General features: G+C 39.0%; 2 protein-coding genes across 10 annotated transcripts in view; one reads left to right on the forward strand and one right to left on the reverse strand.

The window, feature by feature from the left end:
• SH3YL1 (SH3 and SYLF domain containing 1) overlaps positions 1–1467 on the reverse strand; it is a 153293-nt gene extending 151826 nt beyond the window's left edge. For 2 of the 5 annotated variants that reach the window (XM_075598257.1, XM_075598258.1), the window contains exon 1: positions 1279–1467. In XM_075598257.1, coding sequence (XP_075454372.1) covers position 1279 — 1 coding nt within the window. In that variant the 5' untranslated portion in view covers positions 1280–1467. The remainder of the gene's footprint in view (positions 1–1278) is intronic. The other 3 variants (XM_075598256.1, XM_075598255.1, XM_075598254.1) reach the window with 3 other exon arrangements.
• ACP1 (acid phosphatase 1) lies at positions 1382–19070 on the forward strand. Of its 5 annotated transcripts, none has more exons than XM_075598264.1 (6): positions 1382–1400; positions 4012–4085; positions 7774–7887; positions 10706–10767; positions 18469–18574; positions 18704–19070. In XM_075598264.1, exons 3-6 carry the CDS (start codon positions 7846–7848, stop codon positions 18779–18781), a joined length of 288 nt encoding a protein of 95 aa, XP_075454379.1. In that variant the 5' UTR covers positions 1382–1400; positions 4012–4085; positions 7774–7845; the 3' UTR covers positions 18782–19070. The 5 variants fall into 5 exon arrangements, with proteins under 5 accessions (XP_075454379.1, XP_075454378.1, XP_075454376.1 ...); XM_075598263.1 differs by lacking the exon at positions 1382–1400 and adding an exon at positions 1647–1777; XM_075598261.1 differs by lacking the exons at positions 1382–1400; positions 7774–7887 and adding exons at positions 1647–1777; positions 7940–8053.
• The last annotated feature ends 973 nt before the right edge of the window (positions 19071–20043 follow it).

The following is a 20043-nucleotide window of genomic DNA, read 5'->3' on the forward strand; positions in this document are numbered from 1 at the left end:
TTTTCTTTTTCAGCAGCAGAATGGGAAAAGCAGCAATCACAGCAGGTCATATTTATTTATATTCTTTTTACTCACCCTTTTTTGATCATGTATTTGGAACTGTGGGTCCTACCAGGGATACTTTCTAGTGTAGTAACTGGTTTTAAAACACCCTCCAGGGGAACCCAATGCTTTGGCCTCCAATTATTTGACCATTTAAAAATACCATAAAAATAATAACCAGAAAGCAACACCTGAAAACTCACCTGAACTTATCAAGGGAACCAGGGGTCCCCGAAGCAAAACAATAATAACATAGTACAGCTCCAAATGACCCCCCCGTGAAGAAGATGATGAAGAAGAAGAGAGGTGGTGCTACCTAGGTGGGATTGCTGCTTTAACGTTGTTTCAGCTTTTATAGCTCTAATGATATCGAATTGTCTTAACGTCTCACTTATAATACGAAACCTCTGAATATATTGGTCAACCTTTCATTTAGATCTTATAAAAGATAGAGCTCTACGTGGGACCAAATTAAACCAAATAATTGGATGAGTCATTGGGACTACACCTTCTGGAAAGAAAGGAATTAAAAATAAAGATACAAATAAGCAGGAACTGTTGTTTGTTGATACAATATGTACAATATGTAAACAAATTAACCATTAAAGAGAATGAAATTCAAGCATAAGTAATAATAATTTATATATCCCATAAGTTTTATTTTCTGCAAATCCTAGACCTTGTTTTAATCTATTAAGATGGTGAACCACAACCTTTTTTTTGCCTGGTCACATCCATTGCTTATATTTAAAATAAGGTTGACAGTTTTTTCCTATGATACCATGGATATCTATGTGGGAGTTACACTACATAATCGTGTTACAGATCTATTTTTTCACATCCTAGTTGAGAATCACTGTAAGGTCGCTACCATCGCATATAAGGTCACCCATCACTATAGGGAACATTTGCACCCTGAATGTGAAGGCAATATTTAGGAGAGGGTGTCTGTATTTTTTTTGGTGCGTTGATGTGATCCTGACACTGGAATCATTCCTCTAGAGGCTTCCAGACACATTACTCAGGTTTGTGTAGCCTCACTCCCAGCAGTTTCAACACATAAGCTGTTCCCCTACAACGTTATGCTCGCTCCAGGTTAGCCATTAACCCCTAAACACCCCCCTGCTCTGACTTGCTGACTTCTTAGCAGCTATGCCAGTGTCCGACATCTTAAACCTACACCACCACCAGCAGCAGCGGGATAGCAAGCACTAGTGCTTCACAGGGATCACTTACTCACTTCTGGAGTAAGTCACCAGCACTCTTCTCTGTTATATTCGGGAGGCGAGTTGAAGCCCTGACTCTGCAGTGAGCAGAATGTCATTCCTGCTTCCTCATCACTCCCACACCCTGCACAGGTGAGGGAGGAGGATACACCTGTCTCACCCCCTGCAGCATTACTCACTGGCCCTATCTCATTAGCCCAGTTATACCCCCCGTCTCCATTTATTTAGCTGCTTCCGAAATCTGGCGTCCACACAATGTTTTTCTCCGCATATAAAACAATGCATGCTAGAAATATAAATGACATGAATTTTTTTTTTTTTGTTTATTTATTTATTTTTATTTTTTAAGTCAGGCAAAATGTGTAGCCGGCTAAATGCCGTAAAGTGTCGCGCTTGCCGGAAAGGAGGCGTGTGCGGGGGAAGCGAGGAAGTTGTAGCCAGGTTGGGTAAAGACCAGGAACAAGCGATGGCGGCGTCCAGCAGCAAGTCGGTGCTCTTCGTGTGTTTGGGTAATAAGAGACGCGGCGACCAGCAGCGAGTAACCGCCACGCGCTTTAACTGTCAGGCAGCCGCCACGTGCGGGACTGGTTCAGCTATAGCTGCGCAGTGCTTGGCTGGCGCGTGCGCGGCCCGAGCGCAGGGTTCACCTCCACAGTACTGGCCAGTGACGCGGGGTGTGACGGACACTCCACAGTGCTGGCCAGTGACGCGGGGTGTGACGGACACTCCACAGTGCTGGCCAGTGACGCGGGGTGTGACGGACACTCCACAGTGCTGGCCAGTGACGCGGGGTGTGACGGACACTCCACAGTACTGGCCAGTGACGCGGGGTGTGACGGGCACTCTTAGGCTGCGCTTATAGTGCCGGCTGTGCGTCAAAATAAATGCATTGCCGCCGTCTTGTGCGCTTATAGTAAGCGCGACGTGACGGATTGGTTGTGATCGCTGGAAGTCATCTGTATTTGATTTTCCAGCGTCGCCTGACCGTCGCCGGCACTATAAGCATAGCCTTACACTGATCACATTCAACTTGTTTGCCTTTTAAGAACGGTTCTATAAAGCAGGGCCTGTGTTAGCGCGTGTACTCAGGGTGGGTCACTTACAGAATGGTGAACCCGGGTTACCCCTCTAGGGAAAATAAGAAATATATATCAAGGAGAAGGTATTCATTATACTGGGACATGTTCTTTGAAAGCTCAGCTGCTCTGCCTGTGTCTCCCTTTTGGTAAATGAGCTCAGCAGTGTTTGGCAGGGACAGTATTATTGGGAGCAGTTCATGTTGCGCTGACCAAGGGGATTTGATACTTGTTATATAACCAGTGTGCGGTAGAAACTATACACTATTGTATGTATGTAAACAGTGCACATTGATAAGATGCGTTGCTTCCTTGGTTATAATTTGAATCGTTATACGGTTTTTGGACGCCTTTTTGTAGACGGTTTGATTAAAAATATTGAACTCAGCAGACATTATGTATATAGCGCCATTAATGTGCATAGCGCTTCACAACAGTAATACACGTGACATCATATAAATAACAGATAACACATAATGGGATGAAGTGCTTCAGACATAAAAGTAACATTTAGGAAAAGTCCCTGCTCCGAAGAGCTTACAATCCAATTTGTAGGTAGGAAAAATGTACAGAGACCAGAGTGTGATTTCACCCTGATCTTTAAGAAATGCATTTTCTGATATACGTTTACGTTTTGCATTTCTAGAGAGCACAAAGTTAAACTTGTTGGAGAACTTTAAAGCAGCAGAACATGTCTTCGTGTATTTTTTTTTTTTTTTTTTAAATAGGTTTGAAGCAGGGGGCCTCTGGAGCTCAACCGCGTTAATTTGAACTCCGGGAACCCCTTGCTTCCCGAGATACAAACCTTTTGTAGGGGGTGCCGGTAGCTTCTCTGGTTTAAATATCCCAGTCACACAGGCCAATGGGAAGCGGCAAGGGATGACGTCACGGCTTCCTATCGGCCCGCGTGATGGGACATTTTAAGCTGCCATTGCGATAGCCCAGCCGCAGCTGCTACCGGCACTACTTGCAGACGTATCTCAGGAAGCAGGCAGTAATTACCCCCCACTCTTTCAACTATTTTTTTGTTTTAATGTTACCTAATTTAGGGTGTCGTCCTCAGCCAATTTGGTTCCCAAGATTATTGTAGTCGTGACATAAACTCCCGATTATGTTGCGGTTTGCTGTTGCCTGCCAAGTCTGCCCCTCGTTAGAAACACAAATCTCAGGAACGGGGTGGTTCCCAGAAGTTGGAGGGGTCTATGAAATGGCTCAAGTGTACCTCCCAGTTATGGTAATTCAAAAAATAAATTCTCACTATTTGTGTGCACTGCTGCTTTTTATGTTCAGTGAAAAAAGCGACTGTGAGGTTGTTTACCAGCAAAGCAAGTAGTGTCCCAAAGATATGGACTTTTGCTGCTAATGTATCCTTTGTATCAACAATGTAGCAAGAATTTTAACCGTTTTTGTTTACCGGAAACGGATGTCACAGTTGAGGCAAAATGTTAATGTGTTAATTACTTTTCTGTGATAATGCTCTGAATAGTAATTGCAATGAACCTACTTTGAGAAAAGTCTCGTTTGTATTAGATTCTAATCGTTTGTTTGTTCTTTTAACATTGCGTATTTCATTGTTCTATTATCTTTCACATCCATTGTGCTGTGCTGCAGAATATTGTGGCTTTTAAATGAATGACGACAATAATGTTGCATATTTCTGTCTTTAGGCAACATTTGTCGATCACCCATAGCTGAAGCTGTTTTTCGGAAATTGGTCACTGATGAAGGACTATTAAACCAGGTAAAACTGTTGCTGTTTTCTATTTTAGGAACCTTATATTATATACATTTGTTAAATGTGTAATCTTCGATACTTTATATTTAAAAAAAAAAAGAAGTCGTTAACATGTTTACACCATTATGCAATAATGTATTCCCTTTTTTCCCCCTATGCAGAGATTCATTATTTAAAAAAAAGAATCCTTTAGGACTGAATGTTGGCAGTGCACGTACGTGTGTATTTCTATCTATCTATATCACCTAGGAAAACTTTTAATATGTGCTTGATTGGCACCAATATTAGACCCTCCTTTTTGACATGTTGAAACTGCTTGATCGTGTTAACATGTAATATTCTTATTCGTCTGTTTCATTGTGAGCACTTAAGAAACTTTTTTTGTAATTTAAATTTTTTTTTTTTACTACAGTCTGGTCTTCTTCCCCCAGAGTGCAGTAAGGAAAAAAATTGCCGTAACTTAAGGTTTTTAGGCGTGTTTGTTTTACGTTAAAGGATACTACAAATTTACTGTTGTAATTTTTTCCTGTCACTTAAATTTATTTATAAAATATTTTACCAGGAAGTAATACATTGAGAGTTACCTCTCGTTTTCAAGTATGTCCTGGGCACAGAGTAAAACAAATAATACATGGTTACAAGTACAGTTACATAAATGAACAGGGAATACATTACTGCACCGACACACTTTATTCGAGCAAATACCCGGTATGTACCTGGCAGATACCTGGAATGCGCCGCTCCTCACCTCTGACAAGCCCCGTTGCATTTGCCTTCCCAGCCTGGGTTCATGCCTGGCTGATGGGCGGCTGATCTGTTAAATGATAATGATTAGGATTTAATAGGCTGCAATGCTTCGCGTGTCTACCAGATGGCATAAATTCATGAATTGTAATGCAGTATATATATATATATATATATATATATACTGTGCAGTATTGCAGCCAGCGGGAATAAAATGCTTCAATCCCTGCCTGGAAAATAACTCAATGCACTCGGGCAGAAAACAGTCACAAACCTCAATACACCCGGGTATACCCGAATTCGTGGGACTAGCCAAGCTCGAATAAAGTGTGTCGCCAGTGTATATACAAGACATTGCGTGCACAGTTAAAGAAAATATATATTATGGGCGTATGAAACAGTTACAGACCAGATTAAAGTGTGAGACAGCCTTAGATTTGAAAGAACTTAAACTGGTGGTGGATGTGAGAGTCTCTGGTAGGTTGTTTCAGTTTTGGGGTGCATAGTAGGAGGAGGAACGTCCGAATACTTTGTTGAGCCTTGGGACCATGAACAGTGTTTTGGAGTCTGATCTCATGATAAGTGCTGCAAGTGGTAGGGGTGAGGAGCTTGTTCAGATAGCTGGGTAGCTTGCCCATGAAGAATTTAAAGGTAAGACAGGAAAGGTGAACTTTGCGCCTAGACTCTAGTGATGACCAATCTAGTTCTTTGAGCATATCGCAGTGATGTGTGTTGTAGTTGCGTTGGAGAACAAAACGACAAATTGAATTGTAGAGGGTGTCAAGTTTGCCAAGGTGGGTTTGAGGTGCTGAGCCATATACTATGTCTCCATAGTCAATAATTGGCATTAGCATCTGCTGTGCGATACGCTTTCTGACCAGGAGACTTAGGGAGGATTTGTTCCTTTAAAGTACCCCTAGTTTGGCATAGGTCTTGGTTGTCAGGGAATCAATCTGCATCCCGAATGTTAAGTGGGAGTCAAACCATAAGCCCAGGTATTTAAAACTAGTGACAGGGGTTAGGGTGGTGTTAGTGTTGGTTCTAATCAGGAGCTCAGTCACTGGAAGCTTTAAAAATTTAGTCTTGGTCCCAAACACCATTGTTACAGTCTTGTCAGTGTTTAAAAACAGTTTTTAAGCAGCAGAACATGCTGGATTGCCATTTTCAATTTGTCTTTTTAGTTTCCGGGTTAAAGCAGGGGGTCTCCAGTGCTGAACTGTCCATTTTAGCTCTCAAGACCCCCTGCGCCCAGAGATACTTATCTCCATAGTGGGTGCCACTATTTCTGCAGTCAGATAAACTGTGTGCCTAATGGAATGGCGGCTTTAAATGTCACGCGGGCGAATAGGAAGCTGTGACGCAAGTCATTGCAGCTTCCTATTGGCCAGCGTGACAGGGATATTTAAACTTCAGGGATACCGGCAGCACCTACTGCGGTAAGTATCTCAGGAACCAGTGTTCGGCTGCTTTAAGATTTGTTTAGTATGCCCGCAGACCCACCCAATTGAATTTCCATAATGTATTAGTTTCACTTAATTCACTTTTTCTGCTAAAGACAGAATATCATAAGATGTACATGTGACTGCAGTACTTCCTTAAAATATGTAATAATCTAAAGCGTAGAGACCTATTTTATGTTTTGCCCCAAACACTACACAAAGAAACATCCCAGTGTTCCTGTGGATGAAAATATGTTGTACTATACTTTTATTTATTTACCCTAGTTCGAGATACATCTGCTTTGGCTTACATTAGTTTTTTACTTTCAGATGCATATACTGTACTCATTTAGATTCCAACCCTTTAATCAAAAGAAAATAAATTTTCATGCTAAATACAGGTATACCCCGGTTTAAGGACACTCACTTTAAGTACACTCGCGAGTAACTACATCTCGTTCAATAGGTAAACGGCAGCTCACGCATGTGCCTGTCAGCTCGTCCTGAACAGCAATACCGGCTCCCTACATGTACCGAAGCAGTGCGCAAACGGGGAGACTATAGAGCCTGTTACACATGCGTTATTTACATCAGTTATGCACTTATATGACGATTGCAGTACAGTACGTGCATCGATAAGTGGGGAAAAGGTAGTGCTTCACTTTAAGTACATTTTCACTTTACATACATGCTCCGGTCCAATTGCGTAAGTTATTGCGGGGTATGCCTGTACTGCAGTGAAGGTTTCTCTACAAAGCTTTCCTATTAGGAGTCGATGTAGGGAACATGTACAGACGGTGAGAAGCAGATGGTCTTTTAACGGCTATGTTTTTGTTCATATCTGTCTATATTTGATCTGTAGGATGATGTCTTCCAATGTTTTCTGAGGATGAGCTGCATGGCCATATTTTGAAAGAATAAGTGTGTACACACATCTTGCATTTAAACTTTGTCAAACTTCATTACTAGGTTCATGTCAAGAACCACAATATTGTATAGTAATACATTAAGTATTGTATTGCGCCTCAAGCTTGTCAAGTGTTATCCAAAGCACAATGTACTAGTATCATTTTCTTAATGTTTTTTTATTGAAATAATTTCTCGAGATCTTGACTGCCAGTGTAATAAACAAAATGACCCAGTAAGTGCACTGTGGTGAAAGACCCTTAATAATTATTAAATTGAAATCCTATTAAGACATGCATCCAATGTATTTCCTTCCCTATAACAACACTACTATTGTGTCACACGTAAATTACTTTGGATTGTGCCCTGTTTTTCCATATCTCTCTATCTCCCATTGTTTCCAAACTAAATGAGTTGGTTCACAGCTTTCCAAAAGCATTTTTCTCTCTAATAACATGTTTGAGAACACTTCCTTTATTCAGCGGTTTAATATTGCTGTGCATTTGGACTTGCAAGCGGCTCTACTTTCAAAATTTCTGAAAGTGAGGAGAAATTGGACCCATGAAGAGAATAAATGCTAATTTGTGGTGGTCTTTTTATTTTAGTGGAACATAGACAGTGCAGCAACATCTACATATGAAATAGGAAACCCTCCTGATGATCGGGGCAAAGCCTGCATGAGGAAGCATGGCATATCAATGAATCATACTGCCAGGCAGGTACTGTACCAGAATTTCATACTAAATGGAAGCAATATGTTTTGTGTTGCAGTGGACGATAGACAGCGCTGCTACTTCTGACTGGAACGTGGGTTGCTCCCCAGATTCACGGGCCCTAACCTGCCTTAAAACCCATGCTACCGAAACAACTCATAAAGCACAACAGGTATAGGATAACACCTTTTATGCTAAATTTAAGGGCATCATAAATATTTCACATGTCCCTATTCAGTATGGTGCAGAGTTCTTCACATATTGTTGGTAACACTGGATTACTGGCTTTCCATCATTGAAAACAAAGCTACAGTTGGAATGGAAATTAGGCGTCCGTTCATGTTCAAGGAAGCCCCATATATTCCCATGAAAATGCCAATTCTTTGATATTTGGTTAATACTGGCTTCATACTGATGAAGAAACTGCTTCTTCACATAGGTATGTGAGGTACATGCGCATGAGGTACACACATACATCACTCTACTCTGTTAATCTTGTCTTGCTGAGTAAAAAATCAAATTGACACACCCTCAGAGGCACACCAAGTATGTAATTCAGCTTGCTATAACAAACCTGAGGTACCTAAATAGAACGTTTAACCATTTGTGGGATATGGAGAGCGTCAATTTTTGGAGTTAAGGAATGGAAATTCCCGGTAAACAAACATACTGACTTCTGTTGTGGAGTGAGAGAGCATGAAAAAGTTACATTTTAAACTACTCGAACTGCTCCTTGGTTATCTAATTTATTTACCTGAAGTGTTATGGCTATGCATTGTTATGTTACTTTAAACAGAGGTCAAAAGAGACGATCGCATAGTCTTGAAGTGGAGGCTGGTTCTCCACACAAATGAAGTATAAAAAAAAAAACCCAGGAAGTTAAAGAATTTCCAAATGTTTGCATTTCATGTTTTTAAACTAGCCTAAAACTATTTAAAAGTGCTGATAAAAAAAATAACTCTTATTGGTTTGCTTTGCTTAATGGTGGGGCATCGCCTTTTTTTTTTGTTTTTTTAATTGGGGGATTAGATTGATATTTGAATGTTAATTCTAAACGGGTTTTCACTGGCTGCAGAGTGGCACCGGACCTCTGGCATTTGCGGTCATGTGATCCCTCCAGGAGCAATGACATGACCGCTCCTGCTGCGGGTCTGATGGAAATGGGTGGGGCTCCTCTTCAGTTTCAATCGGCTGTCCATTCCGTGGGAACACAGACATTTATGCCACGACTTACCTGGTATGTTAATAGGGCCTCTGGTGTGCCTAAATGTTAAAGCAAACCTGTCTATCTAGCCACCACTTACTTTTTCTTGTTTGCATCAAGGATGAGGTATGGCGAACAGAAAACACAATTCCCGATCTATATATATATATATATATATATCTCTATATATCTCTCTTTGCAGCTTTTCCATAACCAATTAAAGTAGGTCCCCACTTCAAAGAGACATACACAGAGGAAGGAAATACAAAACACAGTACAAAATAGGTTGTGTTGGACCGGCTGAGGGGTCATACCAGGACATGGTTGCAGACTTGACATCTTTTTGCCAAAAGATTTACCAAATTACCAATATTTTTGAGAAGAACAAATAAATTACTTGGTACCTTACTACAGCAGTGCGCAAACTGGGGGGCTTGCCCCCTAGGGAGGGCGGTAGAATTTCAGGGGGCGCGGCGTTTACAGAGGCCCTGTGCTCTTCCCCGCTGCATTTAAATTAAATGCCGGGGGAGGCGTGAGGCCTCTGTAACTCACCTGCTGCCAGCCGGGTCTTCGGCAGCGCTCTTCAAATGACGCGATGGGATCACGTGACATCACATGACCCGTGGCATCATTTGACGGCGAGCCATTGGGAAAGGGGACGCGAACCCTGGGGCTCCCGGGAAGGGGCCACAGCTCAAGAAGTTTGCGCGCCCCTGCCTTACTCATTGTTTTTTTGTTTTGTTTTTTAAAGATTGGATGTAGCATCTGCGCTTCTCTGTCTATTGTTCACTTCAATTACCCTGAAATCTTGTATCCAGATTAATAAAACTATTCAGTGATTACCAGTCCTTCATAGATTTAATAAAACCATTTTTTCCATTTTAATTTGGCTTTGAGATTAACCGTTTTTATATTTAGTAGTAAAAAATGGAAAAAAGAGAACCCTCTTGAAAGCACTCAGTGTCTAAATGTGGATGGGTGATTTAAAAAACTATTCGAATGTAAAATTAAAAAGTTGGTAGAATTGGTAAAGCAAAATCTATGGCCAATAGGTGAACAAGATACAAAAAACAAAAATGAACGCTAATCTATACAAATACTATAGTTGTCGGTCCCAAATGAATCAGTCTATCCTAAGCATTAATTGATAACTTGACAACTTGAAATAAGGAATCGGGCAATATGTTTACTGTTGTCCCCTTCTCTTCCCTTCCCCTACATTTATTTATATTTAGTAGTGACTGCAGTATTACTTTTTTTTTTACTGTGTTGCAGGCCAAGGAAATCTGTAATTTTTAGATTTGGGGAAATAGAAACGATAGATTTAATTTCAGAAATGGGAAATAAGAATTTTGATGCCCAATGTTTGTGTAAATCCAATATGTTCCGAATAGACAAAATGAAAAATTGTACTGTATATTTTCTGATTCGGCTTCCTGTCCCATAAAAATGAACTTTTTGAGTTGGATAGGTCCTGAAAGGTAAATCTGGTTTCCTTTTTAAATTTGTAATAATTTTACTGGCACCATGTTTATCATTTTAAATATGTACCTTTGCTGTTTTGTACATTCGGAGCCCTAAACTGTGTTTGAAACTAATCTAATGTCGTTTTAAATGCAGATTACAAAGGATGACTTCCTTGAATATGACTATATACTGTGTATGGATGAAAGTAATTTAAGGTGAGTAGGGTAAATATATAATATTTACATGTTTTCATACTGTTTAATAATAAATAATAATAATAATTTGCGTCCATCGCAAATTAGTCTTTAATTATGCACCTCTCATTCGTCTTTCCTACTACTGCGTCTGCCAGATAAAAGAAGAAAGTTGGTCAAAATACGAAAGCACAGACATTTGGCAAACACTTGTTGCACCAGTAAGCAAGTGATAAGTAATTTTATATGGCTTAATGCCATGTTTCTAAACTAGGGTACCTCAAAGGGTTAGAAAAAACGAATTTGTGATGTGATTTCAGTGTGTCAAGCCAAATACTGCAATGTTTTGCTTTTCCACTGACGGTGAAGAGAATTTATTGCTGATAAAAAAAAAAAATGTTGCATTACATTCAACATGGTAGAAAACCTGAAATTTACAATGACCTTTACAAATGTATAATTACGTTTAGAAACAGTCATTATGATCACTGTAAGTGTAAAATGATATTGTAATTAAATACCTATTCTGTTTGTACTCTGTTTAATTGGAACTTCAGTACATGTGACAGTTATTACTACATAAATGTCATCTCAATAAGGGTGTCCCATAGAAAGAGGTTGCAGAACTGGTCATAGTATGTTCTTGCGCTCCTGTGCTGCCAACTGCAATACACAGTTCAGGTTATTTTCCCATAAATGTTGAGTTTCTGCACAACATCTTTTGAATAATTTACCAAATTATAAATGTTGAAGAAAAGAAAAAAAATCAGCGCACCAAAAAAAAAAGCGAAGTAGGTTTAAAAAAATAAAAACTTTTTCACAATCTGGTGAGACATGCCTGTGGTGAGGCATCGACATGTATCTTTTCCTCCGTTTTGGCCGTCTCTCCATACAATGTGGATAATGAAGGAGCAAGGCAGCTTCTTTGGAATGGTATAAAGGAGACTTCTTTATATTAAAATCAGAGAAAACAACTTGCATAGAGTCTATTCAGTTCAAAATAGCCATATAAAGATCCCTTTCTCTCTTGATGTTGTGATCGTCCTTGCTGTCCCAACCAGCGCCTAACATCACTTCCGGGATTTCTTGTGTCGTACTCTATCTGGTCCTCCGTCACCCAACTAGTTTCACAGGGGGTTCCTCCTTCCCCAGGGGTATGTGCTCTCTAGTACATGTGTAACCTCATTATGTAGCTCTATCAAATCCTAATCTAATTACATTTAATAATGACATACAGCAGAGAATTGGCATTGAATCTACACATATAGATAATGAAATACATATTAATTAATTTAACTACGAAACATTTCATATGGACCCATATTGACATTATTGGCACTCCGTTCCATCTGTGTTGAGATCATGAAGTGTATCTCATCCTTTACTGCTTTGTTTTTAATTCAATTAAAAACAACTTAATCTGCATGTAGTTTCCAATTACACCTTATTTGTTTCAACACCATTTCTTTGACTTTAGAAATGATATTTTATGCATGATTTATAAAGAAAATCAGAACTTTTATTTTTAAATCTTATTGCTTGATCTAGATTATGATTCCAGACTTGTTCTTTTGCTATTTGAAGGCATTTTTGTCTCTTAATAATAAATGGAGACAAAATGCCTTCTCATATGTTGATGATTTAGGGAGACTACATTGAAAACTGAGATAGAACTATTCTTAAATTACAGAACAGCCCAAATCAATATTTATATTAAAACTTATTGGGATTAATGTTTTTCATTTATGTATCCACATGTTTTCACTTTGGGATTTTTTTTGTTTTAGATCCGCTCCTCTTATATTCATTTCTATCCTGTTTATTCCTATAAAGGTGAGACCCCTAGCATCACTTGTATGATATTTCTTAAAATGATTGGAGACCCTGTGTCTTGAGCCCCTTTGTAATATTTCTACAGTGCTCACTGATCAGCTGTTTTAAGCACCTATTTGTGCGGCCTACATGTTGTAGGCCACACGAACAAGATATCAGAGTATATAACTCCTTTACTGTTAGTTAATTCACTTTTTTTTATAAGGAGTTTCTCGCCTGTATTAATTTGAATTCTTTCACTATTTGTCCATATTTACAGTATCTACATTTTCCACATTTAAAAAAACCTGATGGTATTTTGTTTAATAGCCAATTTTTTTCCTGTTCTTATATTAATTTTGAATACTGGATGCTATCCTTCTAACTTTTTATTTATTTTGTAATGTTCGGTTCTTGTTTAAATTATTTTTGCTTTATTTGAAATGCAGCCCTTTAAAGCTGCAGTTCAGTCTTTTTTTTTTTTTTTTTTTAATTTATTTTTTTACTTCAATAGTTTCATGTGGGCAATCTCTACTTACTTAAAGAACTGCTTAGCTGCTGGTCAATTTGTTCTCCGTCTATTGATCGGCAAAGTTCGGCACCATCTTTAAATATGGGGAATGTAAATCGTTGCTATAGGAACAAGCATGCTAGTTAAAATAGAATACAAGAAAATTGGTCTTTCAAAGTTGTTTTTTTTAAAACAGAAAATGCTAAAAGTATTTTTTCTTACTACAGAACTGATGTATTAAAAAAACCACACATGCAGGATATTGCCTGAACTGCAGCCCTTTAAGATGGGATCCTGTTGTAGGATACAGTGATGGTTTATTTTTTTATTTTTTGTAAGCCGTATTGTATTATGTTACGAACGAGACTATATTTTCCTTATAGCTGTTATTTCTCTTTTTATATTCCAGCAAAAGACCTCTATCTATTTGTAATGCTTGCTTTTGCTCTACGTCTATAATCTCATTGTTGTAATGTCTTTCTTTAAATTGATTAGTGAAGCGTTTTAGATTGTTTAATGGAGACACTTTCATGTGTACAATTCCTCCTGATACGTTTGATCTCATGTGGGAAACTGACTCTGGTTACGTATGGCAGCGGTGCGCAAACTTGGGGGCGCGACCACCAGGGGGGAGCGCGAGACTGCCGACGGGGGGGGTCGCGGTGTTTACAGAGGCCCCGTGCGTTTCCCGAAGGCACTTAAATGAAGTGCCGGGGGAGCTTCAGGGCCTCTTTAAACCTAATTTACCGTGGCTCCGGCGGCTTCCTCCATGTGTCGCCATTGCAACGCGGCGTCAAAATGACGCTGCAAGGTCATGTGATGTCACGTTGCTTTGGCAACGTGACGCCATTATGCCGGAGCGCGGGTAAGTTGGGGTTGAGGGGGGAGGAAGCCGGCAGGGGGGCGCAGGGAAAAAAGTTTGCGCCCCCCTGACGTATGGTATAGTGTAGTGCACCTGCTGGCTTACAGGACTCCTGAGTCTCCCGCGGTGATGTCATCAGGACTGGCTTTCGAAGTATGGCTGAGTCATACTCAACTCATGGTACAGTGCCTCCATCTCCAACAGATCCCCAGTGTAGTAGAGAGGAGTCTCTGAAGACCTCTTTGTGCAACTTCTCCCTGAATGATTCCAGGCTCAGGCAAGAAGGTCTCTTTAACATAAAAATACTTTATTTCCTCCTCCTTCAATGGCAGACTGCCCGTCATTGCAGCCCAGTCACTTAGCCGCTCATCACTGGGTTGTCACCCGAAGGAAGTCCCTGAACAACACTCCTAGTCAGGGCCCTAGAAGCTGCCCTTGCTCTTCCCTTACTCCCTGGTGGAGTAAGAGGAATAGTCTCCAGCACCACTCCCAGAGGGAGGGCCACAACGCCTGCCAGTTTGCTGGGACAGACTAGCCTCTCTCAAGGGGGAGAGGAACTAACTAAATTCAGGATATGCAATGCAATAAGTAACTCCAGTAGGCACCACTCCCGTGTCACTGTAATTGGACACAGAGCCTGATGACACTATCTTCACTGCCTTACTGCACAGCATAGATGTGTGTGGGGAAAACCCCATCATTACTCCTGGCAAATCTGCCCTTACCGGGGATTATTGCACAGGAGGAGAAAGATCTATAGCCCCCAAATTACCCAGCATGTACAAGCTGTGGTATGATGCATAAAGAAACAGTACTCTAGCACTCTAAACTATCATATGAAAAACTTGCTGGTGCTTAACTCAAGGAGAGATGCCCAGAACATTTAAAAATCGATAACGAGCAGAACTCTTGGCTTGCAACGGTATGCTGTTTATTCAAACCCCAAGCTTTCGGTCCACAGTAGTGGACCTTTCTCCAAGTGGTAATATGCATTGTATTGTATGTCTTTATTTATATAGTGCCAAAAGTGTACTCGGCGCTTCACAAAGAATACAGTACAGGGAATTTTAAAAATACAATAAGTGAAGCAAAAATCAGACAATGGGAAAGGAAATCCTTGCCCCGAAGAGCTTACAATCTAAGAGAGTATGCATGAGAGTCTATCATTGTTACAAGTTTTGTATTTCAGTCTATTTTGTGTTTTAAGTAGTGCACTTTTCATCAGAAAGGTTTCCAGAGTTCTAAAGCTAAAGTAATGTAATTGTTAGTAAATTTAGTTCAGTACTCTTTTGAAATAATATAGCCATAGTGTTTAACGAAACATGGAGACGAAACTATTCTTTAAAATATATATTTTTTTTTTGCCATTCATCTTTGCATAGAATTGCAATTTCATTAGTACACACAATGGCCCCAAGCCATAAAATATTAGCTTTTTATGCTTTTGCACTTTTTAGTACGTGATGAATTGTACTGAAAAAGTACTTTGACGCTGCCTAATTCACATATTATTCCGATGATGGGGGGGGGGGGGGGTTCCCATGTAGTCCTACTTTGTATTTCATCATTTGTAATCTTCAAAGAACTGCTTTCCTAATGTGTTAATTCAGCTTCAGTAGTTCTGGATTTTGATCGATCAGTGTTCCTCTGTGCTACGTAGTTTCTGTTTCTGCCCTTCCTAAGAGACGGGAGAACCCCCCCCCCCCCGCCCCTTATCCCTGTAGAAGCTCAGGGTTTTCGGTTGTACATATGTACATTATTGATGTCAATAGAGTTGAAAGGTTATGTGTTGTGATGTCTGGTAGATTTCTTCATTCCCTAAATCGTATACACTCATTGAAGGATATTAAAGTCTGCCAATTCAAAAAATATTGCTAATATTTTGATTTGAGATAAACAATTTGTATGTTGCTGTTGTGGTTTTGCAAAGCATAACCGATTTATGGGCCCCTCTAATGGCAAAATGTATTTTGTAACTACTACACAAACTTCTATTCTGTACTGCACATTTATGTAAAAGCAGCATTTTAAGACTGATTTTTTATACTTTTAACCAGAATTATATATGTCTTTTTCTATTGTAAAAAGCAATGATTAGTCAGTAGTAATACATTGTTATATGATTTCTATTGATAACTTAAAACAGTGTTGTATTTGTCTAGTTCCAAAAACTTATTGGAGCGACTGCTGCCTTTCCACAAATACAAGCAAATTAATAGCAATTGGCCTTGCTTAAATCTCAGTCTAGCAGTAGAATCACATATCAGAAAGTGATGCAAAATCATTTGTGCTTCTAACAAGGATGTGTAAAAGATAATCTGTACTAGACACACCTAAATCTCCACCCATACAGATAACTGCAACTTTAAGCAACCATCTACAGTATTTAAGAGTGGAAAAGTCTTACAACTCTTCTGATGCATCAGAACGGAACGTTCCCATTTTATATAATAACTTATCTGGAAGTAGTTTACTTATCCATTGTATTTTTCAACCTCACTGATTTTCAAGCTAGCAAACAGTTTAATTACTTATGATTAGAAATCTTTTTCAAAGGTGTGCCGCGACGACTGTGCATACCTAATAAATGTCAGAGTGATCCAACGCCCGGTATTACCCTGAGTATATAAGTAATAGTTAAGGAGGCGCTATGGGTAGGGTACCACCATATGTAACATAAACCAGCAGCTTGCAACCATGTGAGAATCAAAGTATCCTTTCAAAAAGACTTCTAAAGTGATCCACAGTCCCTGTATCTTGCATATCAAAAAATAATTTCTATACAGTGGTATCTTCGTACAGTATATCTTATATACCTTTTTATATAATTGAATTAACATTATACTGCAACATTTTATACGTTTCAAGTTTTTGTTTTTGCCCCCTTTCAGTGCCTGGTTCTTCTTGTGTTTGCTAGGAGTGACTCGGTGCATGGCCCTAAGCGCAGCTTCTTCATCTGGTATGCTCTGGTAACCGAGAAAAGCTCAGTGTTAGCTGCTGGAGCATCATTGGACTTCTTGTGGCATTTGGCCGCTGTTTTTAATATGTTGTAAAGTGACCCTCTCCGTGCCAGAGAAGATTTTAGTGCCATTGATATGAATGGAGCTAAACTCCTCTATTGGTGATAGTGTCCTACAGTGTATGCAAGTACATTCACATAATTACTGTAGTACTTTTACTCACGTTTAACCTTAAAAGAAGGCTACATCCTTTCAAAGGAGAGTATCAAAATGTAAAACGAATATATTTCTGTTCTATTAGAGCTGCATAAATGAAGCCTTATCGAAATAGCCTTATTTTCTTTCTTGGAGTTGTGAGACATTTATCTTTGATTTCTGATGTCATTTATGAAATTAGTAGGCTGTAGTGCATTGACATTCATTGTTTTAATTAATCTCCTACCGAAATAGCACACACATAGCCATTCAATCCCCGTCCACTGTTTTCTTCATGTTCTGTTATAAATGGGAACAAGGGGGAAAGTACGGGTTTTGTGTCCTAGAGAAAGCAGAAACCAGAGGGATCAACTGTAAATTGCAATGAAATGTATCACATCTGATTCCTGAGGGAACAAAAGACCAGTGTCTTCCTCATTATATTCTATGTATATTTAATTTTTCATCTCTCGGGTGTGTGTGTGTGTGTTTGTGGGGGGGGGGGGGTTGTGGGATGTGTGTGTGTTGTTATATGTATATAGAGATATACAGGCATACCCCGCATTAACGTACGCAATGGGACCGGAGCATGTATGTAAAGCGAAAATGTACTTAAAGTGAAGCACTACCTTTTCCCTCTCATCGATGCATGTACTGTACTGCAATCGTTATATACGTGCATAACTGATGTAAATAACGCATTTGTAACAGGCTCTATAGTCTCCCCGCTTGCGCACAGCTTCAGTACAGGTAGGGAGCCGGTATTGCTGTTCAGGATGTGATGACAGGCGCATGCGCGAGCTGCCGTTTGCCTATTGGGCGATATGTACTTACTCGCGAGTGTACTTAAAGTGAGTGTACTTAAAGCGGGGTATGCCTGTATATAGATATAGATATAGAATTAGATATATAGATTTTTAGCCATTCTTGGTTTACAATGCATTAGTACCCTCTCAACCATTGAGCCCATGTTCACATGATTAAATTGCTAATTGAAATACGTTGCCTGGTTAATTTTGCTTTGAACCTTCCCACAAACAGGGAGTCTTCCTAATTTTGAGCACACTGAACCCATTTTCAGTATTCATCTTTTGTTGGCCCCATCACTTCCATGGTGTTACATGGCCAACCGTGTTCTTGTTGGCTGTAAATAAGAGGAACATGTTTGATTTTGGCAATTTACTTCTTTTTTTTTTTTTTTATCTTCCTCAGAACCACATCGACCAAACAGAGTTAAATATTTTCTAAAATTAAGGAGCTAAAATTCTCTTAAGAGACTCGCTTGTTTTAGTAACTATATAAATAATACATTTGAGTAGAGAATTGTATGGTGGCTTAGAGTTTTTGTTATATAATGTATTTGTGGGTTTTTTTTATTTCAGAGAGCTGAAAAGAAAATGTAGTCAGTTCAAAAACTGCAAAGCCAACATTGAACTGCTTGGAAGCTATGACCCACAAAAACGACTCATTATTGAGGATCCTTATTATGTAAGTGTAGTGCCCAGGAGTGATAAATGTAGTAAAATGTGTTGAAACTGTGCGTGCATACTTTATTTATTTCATTTTTTTTCATTATGAAAAATGCCAAATTATAACCTTTTTAAAATTTTATTTTAGGGTAAAGATGAAGATTTCGAGACCGTCTACCAGCAATGTGTCAGATGTTGTAAATCGTTTTTGGAGAAATGCTCCTAGTCCTGAATAATATTCTTTACAACTGAAAATATTACCTATTCATTAACACACAATTGCTGTATTCTACAGTATATATGTTGTGCTCTTATTACATGAATATTTTAATGTCAATCTTTACAACGGAACAAGGCCCGATGTGTACTTTATAACATTATCTTAACGTATTTTGCTCTTTTTTTCCCCCCAGCTATTTCTAATGTTTTAGAAATCAAATGCACAGTGTTTTCATCAGAACTTGGTTTAATAAAGCTTGCCTTGTGCTAAAGAAATAATAAAGGTTTTAAATTGACTTTTTTTTCTTCCCTTCATTCTTTTGGTTGACCTAATACTGTATATATATATATATATATATATATATATATATATATTCTCCTAATTCTGTATGGATCAGATATTGGTTGGCTTTATTTCTGCAAATCATAATTATTGCAAATATGAATCTAGTACACACAGTATTCCTAAATAGACATACTGTAATTGCACAAGCTGACATGAAATATTTAATATTCCAAGGCTTTGCCGCAGGCACAGAATCGTGGTTAACTAATAGACCTATTTGTAAATTGTTATTTTTTTTTGCATACTGTACTACGTGCAATTTTCTTTATTTAGGGATGAGTTGATGCTCATCAGTGGGTGCGGAATCTTGCTTTGTCCTGCAATTTTGCCTTCAACTAGGTGCAAGAAAGTGAGGTAGCAGAGACCCTGTAACACTATGGTCCATACATTAACACATGCATACATTTCATCACTGTTACTTAAACCTATTCTTCCATCTGTTCATTTTTTGGCACCCTTATTTGTTTTCACACCGTGGGGTTATGTATGAAGGCAAGTGAGAGCAGCATTGCCAAAAAATGCATCATTTTCATCTTGTAACAAGGTCTTTGCTACAATGTTTTTGCCATGTGCATTAGTTTGCAATATAAGGGGGGGGGGGGGGGGCAGCTGTGAGGAAAATTATGTGCCCGATTAAGATATATCAAATGCTGCATCTGTATGGGTCAATTGTTAAATTGACACAGCAGAAAACTGTGCAATATTTGTATTTGCGCTTATTTTTTTATTTTTTTGTCACTGTCTTCATGTTTTTTTCACCTTTTTGCTAACCTGCCATGCATAGTTCATTCGATGAGCAGCCACTTATCAATATAGATGTAGTTACTTTCTGACAAAGTTCAATTATCCTTTATAATGTCTTGCTACTTTGAAGTATAAATACGTTTCTTATTTCAGAGGGTTGTAATATGCTACAGGCAATT

The sequence above is a fragment of the Ascaphus truei genome, chromosome 4, assembly GCF_040206685.1.
Source record: "Ascaphus truei isolate aAscTru1 chromosome 4, aAscTru1.hap1, whole genome shotgun sequence".
NCBI lineage: Eukaryota > Metazoa > Chordata > Amphibia > Anura > Ascaphidae > Ascaphus > Ascaphus truei.

Bases quoted from the DNA above. Each gene is read 5' to 3' on its own strand.
- ACP1 (XM_075598260.1), top strand. From the start codon at position 1,735: ATGGCGGCGTCCAGCAGCAAGTCGGTGCTCTTCGTGTGTTTGGGTAAT. The intron at 4,086-7,773 runs GTAAAACTGTTG...TTTTTATTTTAG, and splicing joins ATGAAGGACTATTAAACCAG to TGGAACATAGACAGTGCAGC. The intron at 10,768-18,468 runs GTGAGTAGGGTA...TTTTTATTTCAG, and splicing joins ATGGATGAAAGTAATTTAAG to AGAGCTGAAAAGAAAATGTA.